Here is a 10263-nt window from a genome sequence, read left to right on the forward strand (position 1 = left end):
AGAAGAGGTGTCCCAAACCTCCCACATCTTCTCAGCAATGCACGTTTCTTGAGACATGAGATAAATGTAGTATATTTCCCATCACTAACCCTGAATAGTTTTCAGTAACTTCATGGTGATGTCTTTACTAATTACTTTCAACATCTGCAATATCTATTTGAAACAATGGCATTTGTCCTTGCTGACGCTACTCTTTACAATCTGACATCTCATATGATTTCCCAAGAATGACATGGGAAAGAGATCTACCAGGATCCTGGTACACCACAATCTGTGGAAGGAGGCTAACTCTGGAAGAGGACAAAATTAAACTATAGTTGTCCTGAAGGAAATGTGATGTAGAATGGACCATTAGGCATGAAACAATGTGTATTTCCTATAGCTTCCCCCTCATCCTGCCTATCCAAGCTTTAATATGTTGTGTTCTCAAGATATATCCATAGCATTAAAGAGAAGTATTTGAAGTGGCATAGCCTAAGCATATATTCAGTGTGATCTTCTGATGGGTGGGATGATCAAACTCATCTCCATGACATTCTAAATTTTGGGAAAGGGCCTTCATTGCCCATATTAACTTCCCTGGAACACCATTAACATGGGTTTATGGCTGTCCAGTGACACCACAGTGTTCTCTGCAAAGCTAAATCCAGAAAACAAGGTGCTGAAGGGTTGGGTGCACAGCAGCTCACCAGTGCAGCCCATCAGGTCCTGACTGTGGTGACTGGAAATGTTCTCAGTAGGGTGTGCTTTAACCATATTTTAAGAGATATGAAGATCAATTCCAACACTGGGAAGTTTCAAGTGCTGCTCCAGAAGTTTGTGTGCAAAGAAATTCGAGGGGGGGGGGATGTGGAACTTAGTTCTAATGATGGTTTACCACTATTGTTTCCCTCATTCAGTGTGGAAAGCATCTGTAACACTCTCAGCATTCCCATCCTGTGTAGCCCTGGCTGCACCCAGGTAGAAGGTGTGTGTAAAGAGCAGAGACTGATACAGAGCTGGGCCACTGTGTCTGGAAAGGGATCTACAGCAGCAAATATATGAAGACTGGAAGCACATTTATATCTTCTTTCAATATTTTTCCACCTACATATATCCATTTCCTTCCCTTTTACCTAAGTCTAGTCACATCACCACTGAGAGGGAACAGGACATCCATTTCTCAATCCTGAGGGGCAGCAGCAACACTTGTACTAAAAAAAGTGTTGGATTCTATATCATTAGCAACAGTCCCTCAGACCACTACTTGTTGTTGCAAAATTCTGGTCTGGTTTTCCCTTTGCTCAAAAGATGATCTAAGAGAAGAAGTGACAATTTAGTGTTAACCACTTCAGCTTGTTTCCAAAATAAATGATGGTGAAATAAATCCTATGGTGAAATTGAGTAATTTCATTTTGTAGTAACCTGCTCATTTGACAAGAACTCACTTCCTATGTGCCAGTCTTCTGATGTGTCACACTGAAGACACAAGAACTTCCTGGAGTCCAATCCTAGTATGGAATCTTTTCTGTTGGGAAAATAATTGCATTTTAAAGGAAAATTCAGAAAGAAGTAATCTTCACTGAGACACCTCAGGCTTTCTAAATAAAGAACAGCCTTTGCCTAACCCCTCTGTGTTTGTAAATCTCCCTGGCTTTATTTCAGCACTAATTAGAATACAAAATATGGCACAAAATCTATCTCTAATAGGATTCCTAATTCTTCACCTTTGCTTATGTCTGATCCAAAAGTTATGGTAAGCTGTCTCGAGATCATTGGGCTTTTAATTAATCTTTTGACTCATACTCCATCTTATTCACACAAACAATACAAGGTTTGTGCATAAGATTGATCCCAAATGTCATTTTCCCCTCTGTCTCCCAGATTCTTAATATTTTAGGGATTAGAAAGATCAGAAATACTTAGGTGAGGGACACTCCACAAATTATAAACCAAGTGCTCTGCACACTACATTTCACATCCCCAAAGGTGAATCTACTCAAACATTGTGGGTGGGAGGCCTTGGGGCTGAGCAAAGTCCTGGCAAGGCTGGAGGGCTGGGCACAGCAGGTCTGTGCCATGGGACAGGGTACATACAGCAGGACAAGCAATGCTGGGGAGAGCCTGGACCCCCCATTAGCAGCCTCCCAGTAGCTGCGCCTGGTGTTTGTCCTGATTGTCAGGAAAGGAGCAAAAACACAATCACCTCTAATCCCAGAGCCCCTCTTGCTATAGTATGGCTCCTGTGCAATTGTTCTCAGCTTGAATACCACTTCCGCCCATTTTCACAGGCTGCAAAGCCCCCCTATGTATCCCCTTAGAATCATTTAATTAATACATAGCTGAAGCAGAAATAGATGTAATGACAGGAATGGTCATTTGTTACAGAGCTACTTTGCTCTAAGAACATTGTGCCTTTGAGTTTAAAGGAATCCAGACTTTTCCAGCAAGGGTTTAACTTACAAGGAGGGATTTTCTTTACTTAACACCCCAAATAAAACATCATGCTGATTTGAATTTCCTTTTTAGAAAGTAGAACCTTTTCATTTCTGGGAGTTTAATTTCCAGTGTTTTGACTTTAACACCATTAGAAACCACAACGTGCTGAAGCTGATGGTATCCTCAGACCCCCCATCTGAGTCAGTCAAGATAGCAGTAAATCAAGTAAGAAAACCTGTGAGCACCTTCCAGCAGTGGTCTCATTAAAAGTAGTCTGTGCAACAAACTTTTAGGATCAGGGAATAGATTCATTAAAAATGGAGGTTGTTGCCAGTAACCAGGATAAAAGCTAATATCTGGGGTAGTGAAAAAAAAACAGACAAAAGTGAAATACCAGGAATGGAAACGCCTCTAAGCAGAAAGGTTCAGTTGCCCTGTGATTATTAAGCATGTATTTCCCAAGAGAAATAATTGCCTTGGATTAAGTGATTTGTAGGAATCTGTTGCTGGGTTACAGGTAGCAAGGGAAGGTGGGGTGAGGGTTGCAGAGGTAAAATAAGCCATGGGCTGGTTTCCCATCTCAGCCCAAAGACCCAGGCAGCTGCACCAACCCCATGAGTGCCTCCCAGCCGGCACAAGAGCACACACAAGCCATGTATCGGAGGAAACTCGGAGTTCCGTGCTCCCGGGCAAGTGGCAAGGGTGGGGCTTTCCTGTGCTTATGGGCTAAGATAACTGGCATTTCTCCCCCCTTTCTTAATTGTTCTTCTGTGCTGTTTTCTATATAATCATTATTATCATCATAAATACAGACGTTATTCAGCTTCAACCTGTGTTTTGCGTTTCTTCCTGTTCACCTCTGAGATATCTCTGTCTCTGTGGATGGTTTTTTTGCACATTCTCCTCTCCCTCACACCAGGGACTCTTCTGAGTGATTGTAAGCAGCCCCAGTTTGACAAACTGCACAGCCCCAATCACACATTCCTCCTGGACTTGCACGCTGGAATTTGCAGTTTTGAATAATTGAAGTAAACTGTGTGTATTTTATATACAACTGGAAGAGAAGATAAATCCCCTGAACTCTGTTTACCAGGCAGTCTTTGTTAGGAAGACATTTTCCATGCTAGAATTGTTTACAGCTCCTCAGGCAGAGATAACCAAAATGCTGCAGTCATCTTGTGTCAGCATGTCCAGCTCCATGACAGTCCACAAACTCCTGATGTTCTCATATTTCTTTTTTTGGGTGTCTTGTGGCTAAAGTTCATCTTCTGGTTGTTACAAAAAGGAAGTGAAAGGCCATATTTAGTGTGCTGTGACCTTGTTGTCATCCTCCTATTACTACACTGGGGTCCTCTGCTGAAGTCACCTGTCAGGATGTGCACAGGGCATTGCTCCTTGTTATCTCAGCAGTTACATCTTCAGCTGTCAATCCATGTGATTCCTTTAACTTTTGCTTATTCTTTCTTCTGCTGCTTCTGCTTTACATGTGTACTTTTCCATTCATGCTTGTTATAAATTTGTATTGTGATATTGGCTTTCGCGGATGAATCTTATATGTTAAATACTTTTAGCTATGTATGTACTTTTTTCTTACTAACAAGTCTTAAGCTTAAAAGAATTTCCTAGGTACAATGCAAGGAAACCCCAGAGGGCAAGGACAGTGGGGCCCAAGCTGTTATCAGGAGAGCAGTAGAGCCCAAACTGTTATCAGCGAAAGACAGGAAGACCACCTACCCTCAAAAGAAGGATGAGGGGCCTATGCCCTTATCGAACATTTCCAGAGGAGAAGAAACCAAACTCCAAAGTAATGCTGATCAGCATGAATCATGATGACCAGCAAAAATAGTACTGACCAGCGGAAAATAAAATTGTGCAAGGACATATTCTAAGAAGGCGGAACCAGGGAGGGAAAACGCTTTGAATATGCATTAACCCCTCACAGCAGGGGAAGATAAAAGAGAGGGTCCCTGAGATACCAGGTGTGTTCCTGGCAACTAGCCAGGGCACCCGGCCGTTTTAACCCTTTGCTTTATTTCTTTTGTCTCCTAATTGTCTTTTTATTTATATTAAATTCTTTTTATAATTTATTAAGTGAATCTCGTTTTTAAGAATGCTGCATTCATATCAGTCTTAAGGTTTGGATCACAAACCTCTGCATGCCACAATATGTGCTGTGTTTTTTTGCACAACAGAGAAAACCACTCGTATAGGAGCAGGAAACGTGTTCTTTTCAACTCTGCGATCTCCTCATCACTGGAAGGACACTTTGGGCTACCTGAAACTAAATCTAGTCAAACCAATTCAGAAGTCAGTGTGAATATAACTTAGAGTTTTGTCTAAAACATTTAAACCTATTGCAATCAAATCAGGCCTTTCTCAGGACACACAGTGCAAAGCCACTGGGGCACAGCTCCTTGTGAGTGCTGTGAGGCAGCTGGTGAGGTCTGTTCTCTTTCTCCAGCTGCTGTAACTGCAGCATTCACACCACAGACACTCCCTGCATCTGCCAGCATTGGGGGGCTGAGACTTGCTGCTGGCTGCAGGGGCTACTTTGCAAGAACAATCCAGGACACCAATGGTCCATGAAGAGACTGTAGCAATTACGGTGCTACAGTAATTTTAAGTACAGTGGTTTTGACATGGGGATTTAATGAATATACCATAAAGATTCAAAATGTACTTGAACAATTAAAACAGTAAAGTCAAGTTTGGAATCTTTGTGAAAACATGTTTAAATTGTATGCCTTGCTCTTGGCTCCAGGATCACAGCAAACAGAGTTTCATGCCTGGTGTAAGCTAAGGGCAGTTATTCTTCCTGGACCAATCTAAGAGTCTGTCTACTGGTACTGACAGGTGACACACAGATCCCATATCCAAGGCTCCTCTATTTTCTAGGTGGTTCCTTAGCGTTTGATGCTGTTTTTTTAACATTTGCCTGACACAGTGTGCAGGAGAGAGCTGTGCCTGTACATCAGTGCTTAGTCTCCTGAAAAATGATCAGTTAGACTCTGATAACCAGGACTTTTACATTGCTGGGTGCCCGTATTGGCAATATCTCTCCGAAGGTCTGGCTGTAGACTTTATCAGTAAATAGGAAATACACAGATAACAGCACTAAAAGGAATTTGAGCAGCCGAAATCCGAGACGAGATGCCTTCCGCCCCACGCTTAACTGGGAACGGGCAGCGTCCCTGCCTGCGAGCTCGTCCCGGAGCAGGGAGCTGGGGAGAGCAGAGCAAAGGGACCCCCCGAGCAGGAGGGAGGGCCGGAGCCCGGGCCCCGGCCCGCGGCGGGCGGTGCTGCTGCCCGGCAGGGCCGGGCCAGGCGGGACGGGGGCGGAGGGCGGGCGCCCCGCGGCTCCTCAAATAGCACTGCCCGCGGCCGCGGCGCTCAGAGCCGGCTCGGCAGCCGCCCGGGGCAGCGGAGCGCGCCCGCCACGCCTTCCTTCCTGCGGAGCCCGTGGGACAGCGGCGGCAGCAGCATGACTTCGGCGGCGGTGGAAATTTTGGGGCTGGGACTGGGCATCCTGGGCTGGGTGGGGGTGATCCTGGCCTGCGGGTTGCCCATGTGGCAGGTGTCGGCCTTCATCGATGTGAACATCGTGGTGGCGCAGACCATCTGGGAAGGGCTGTGGATGAACTGCGTGGTGCAGAGCACGGGGCAGATGCAGTGCAAGGTGTACGACTCCATCCTGGCGCTGCCGCCCGAGGTGCAGGCGGGCCGGGCGCTCACAGTCATCGTGGCGCTGCTGGGGCTGGTGGCGCTGATGGTGACCGTGGTGGGCGCGCAGTGCACCAACTGCATCCGGCCCGGCAAGATGAAATCCTGCATCGTGATCGCCGGCGGGGCCATCTACATCCTCTGCGGGGTCCTGGTCCTCATCCCGCTCTGCTGGTTCGCCAACATCGTCATCAGCGACTTCTACGACCCCACCGTGCCGTCGTCCAAGAAGCGGGAGATGGGGGCCGCGCTCTACATCGGCTGGGCGGCCACGGCCCTGCTGCTCTTCGGGGGCTGCCTCATCTGCTGCTGCTCCTGCTCCCAGCGCGACGACACCTCCTTCCCCGTCAAGTACTCGGCGCCGCGGCGGCCCACGTCCAACGGCGAGTACGACAAGAAGAATTACGTCTGAGCGGAGCCGGTCCGCTCCGCCCCGCGGGGCACGGACAGACGGCTGCGGGCCGGGAGCGTCTGCGGGGAGCTCCAGCGCTCCCCTGCCTGGAGGCTTTTTTTAACGGGGACCCCCGTGAAGCGGCGGCCCTAGGCAGGGCAGCGCCCCGCTGCCCTCCAGCCCGGCTCCCCGGCGGGTCCGGCCGCTCCGCTGCGGGCAGCGCCGCGCTCGGCGCCGCCGGCTCCCGGTACTGACCGACCGCACTGCCGGCCGAGCAAAGCCCTCCACGGCAGCCCAGAGCAGGCGAACCAGCGTCTCCCCGGCCCGGGGCGGCCGGGGGAACCGAGGAGTCCGGGTGAGTCACGGTGGCGTTTACCGGGACGCCCCGTCCGAGCTTCGCCGCAGCCGCCGCCTGCCCGCCCGGCTCCTGCCGCGGGCCCCGGCCCTTTCCCGGCGTTACCGTGATACTTGTGAGTACTTTACCGCCCGCTGTCGCCGCCGGTGCCTCGGGGCATCTCCTGGCTGCTGGGACCGGGCGTCGGTGCGCACCGTAGCCGAGGAGCAGCTTCCCCTCTTCGCCATCTCTCCCAAAAGGCTGCATCTGGAGATTCCTGCTCGGACTGATAAGGGGGGGTTTGATCTATTTGGGCAATTAAAATAGGGATCCTGTCCAAAGCATGACCTTGGTTAACTTAATCCCACAAGCAGTAACTGTTTGGAAAAAGTTACTTCAGTTGTTCCAGTCCCTCGGTGAAGTGTATTGGTCTGTGTGTATTTGAAACCTCGAAAGAGATTTCAGGTAGTTACTGTCCTTTAGTGGAGTACAAATCAGATAACGCTAGGTTGTCTCTTGAGGTTCTTCATCTCTTCTTCAGCTTACACTCTGTTTTTACTTGAATATGAACTCAGTGCCAGAATTACTCGAGGACTAGATTAAGAAATCTAGGAGATCACTGTATGTCCTGGCTCCAGCGGGGCCTCTCCTCCTCTCATCTGCACTACAGGAGACTGGAAACATAAAAATTGCCCCAGATACTGATGGTTGGGGGGGAATGATGTCTTTGTGGCCTTCTTGCCAAGCTCTGCTTGCTGCCAGTTTTGAAATGTGTGTTCAGTTGGACGTGTGCTTGGTTGGCTCTCCACCATGGTTTTGTTAACACATGCTTTCCTTCATTTACCAAATCAAGCAAAAAATTGCTAGAAGAATTTTACCAAAAATATCTTGATGGAGACTTTATGCCAGGTGATCAGTTGTGAAGTCATGACTCACAGCTCTCAGCTCCTCTGCATTGCTCTGGTAACACACTACAGAGTGGAAGGAAGATGGTTTGGGCAACGTAACTCTAATTTTCCTGAGGTCAACACCTCCTGAACTTCACCACAGCCTGAAATAGTAGCTTACACTTTTTCATTTTACACTGCAGAGACAAACTTTGTTAAGGGAGGGGCTTAAGGGGATGGTGCGATATTCCTCCAATCTAATTACTTGTAAATCCACACAGGATTGTGCTACTGACTGTGGGGCAGCATCTGCATTTGCCATAGAGATTTCTGCCAAGAGTTAGGGAGGGAATGTGATGTTTATACTCCTCAGACAACAACGCTATGACTGCACAGGTCCTCACAATCACATAGCAGTACAGCGCACACCTGACCTGAGCATTAATCCTTACAGCTTTCTGATAACACCAAACTTAGGGACAAACCATAACTGTGGGTCTGACATTTATATTGACTCTGTTCTTGCCTTGCTTAGCAAACTTTAAACCCTGGAGGTATCAGCAATTCATAAACTGGAATAAGAGACTAAAGCCTTGGCCCTGCAAATTTTGATGTTTAATATCGAGCACATGGTTTGCCCTTTTGAAGATAACTGCTTTTGTTTTTTAAACACATAAATAGCAGGGTCTGAGCTCATCAGAGAATACAAAAGCAGAGCAATATGTCTACAACTACTTTTGTTCTATAAAGAGGTGCAGTTCTAATACTGTCTCCATTTAAATAAAAGCTGTAATATTGTTTTTATGATGTGATATGTAGTTTTGGTACAACAGTGAAATATTCTGTGTTTCATCATTGCAACTTTTTTAAAACAGTGTAACTTTGTAAACTGTAAATGTATTTAAATGCATATATTTTGCAAGAAATCTACCAACGTTGTTTTGTTATATGGTTTGGTGCCTTTATTTGTTTCATGATTATTTTAAATTGTAACATCCAGCTGTATTTGTCACTCACCCTCACTCAGCTCTCTGGTGTCTAGCAAATGAGTCCACAGGCACTAGCCCAAATCCTGGACCTCACTCTCTTATGTCTCAAGTTAAAGAACTAAACCCCACTGACAAAAACATCTGCACGTCTCTGAACAGTAGAGCCCTCAGAAGTGCTGCAGAATCTGGGGTCTGACCAAAACATGAAATCTTTCTGGATGATGCATCACTAGCATTTCAAATCAAAACTGGTGTATTTGGGAGAGGGAGGGAAAGCCATGCCTTAGAAGGGAATTTTAACAAGCCAAATTTCTTGTATCAAGACAGGGCTGGATCTTCTTGTAACCAAAATCTGAAAAAATTACACAGAAAGACCTCTCAGAAGAAGCCTGTGCTAACCTGCATGTGCTACCAAACACAGCATCATCCTACCAAAACCATAAGTTGTGGTTGAGATCAGTGGGGCAGCACCAAACAATACTTGCAGGAAATAGGGCCCATTTTTAAAAGTAATTTTACATTTAATCTATCCTTCAGTATTCTTACTTGTTGCTTTGCTTTAAAAGATAACCTGAGAGAATGCCGTTACTGATGTCACTGGCTTCAGGGTAAAAGTCTAAGTTGGTTTTTGCTATGATTTGTTTTCTAAGAACAAAGATCTAGTCCTGAACTTAAAACCTTGGAAGTGCTCAGGATCAGGCCTGAACTTCATCCCTATGAAAAGATGAATCTATAGCACTTGTTTACTATTTTTATTTTGTATTTATGATTTCGCATAAAAATAAAAACATGTAAACCAATCCCTGAACAGGGTCAATGTGTTTTGTGAAAGCCACTGGATTGTTTGGGCTCAGGAAGGTGGAGTGTGATATTGGTGCCCAGAGGGAAATTACCTGGGCTGTCTTTGGGGAGCACAGCTGGGTCACCTCTGGGGAAGAAGGAAGGGCTACTCCCGAGCAGAGCAGAGCAGGCAGCATCTCAGCTCTCCACTGAAGCCTCAGACAAAAGAGAGCAAGTAGCAGCAGTTGGTCTTGTGATGTGAGCACATTAGGAAGTGGAGAGTGAGTCCCAGCTATTTTGGGAACAGCTCTAAGCATGAAGCTTTTAAAGCTTTCAATTTCTACATGTTTAAACTAAAAGGAAAAAAATCCTGCTCCTTGGATCAGCCCCAACCTGACCTGATACCCTAATTCTTTCTGCCAACCATTTCTTTTTTTTTTCAAAAGTGCATTCAAGCTGGGGAAAAACATTTTCAAAGATGCAGCACAACAGAACCTAAAAAAAACCCCTGAAACCAATAAAGACTAGTAAACTATACATACTAATTACTAGTGGAGAAATTTGCCCGTTATGTGACTACCAGGGAGAACATTCAATATTTCACAGATTTTATTTTTGCAAGATTTTCAAGCTTTGTTCTAACAAACTGTTGCTTTAAAAATGAAGAAAAAACATCTTCAAAGCCTTCATTTTGCAGCATACTTGCCAGCTCGGTTGAGATTAACAAAAGCTCCTTGCCACCCT

The 10263-nt window shown here is 46.1% G+C and overlaps 1 protein-coding gene across 1 annotated transcript; it reads left to right on the plus strand.

Moving 5' to 3' along the window:
• Positions 1 to 5680: 5680 nt before the first annotated feature.
• On the plus strand, positions 5681 to 9539 carry CLDN5 (claudin 5). Its single transcript, XM_058851695.1, has one exon. It carries the CDS (start codon positions 5900 to 5902, stop codon positions 6548 to 6550), a length of 651 nt encoding a protein of 216 aa, XP_058707678.1. The 5' UTR covers positions 5681 to 5899; the 3' UTR covers positions 6551 to 9539.
• Positions 9540 to 10263: the final 724 nt, after the last annotated feature.

This window comes from Poecile atricapillus, chromosome 16 (assembly GCF_030490865.1).
Source record: "Poecile atricapillus isolate bPoeAtr1 chromosome 16, bPoeAtr1.hap1, whole genome shotgun sequence".
NCBI classification, from domain to species: domain Eukaryota; kingdom Metazoa; phylum Chordata; class Aves; order Passeriformes; family Paridae; genus Poecile; species Poecile atricapillus.

Bases quoted from the DNA above. Each gene is read 5' to 3' on its own strand.
- CLDN5 (XM_058851695.1), top strand. From the start codon at position 5,900: ATGACTTCGGCGGCGGTGGAAATTTTGGGGCTGGGACTGGGCATCCTG.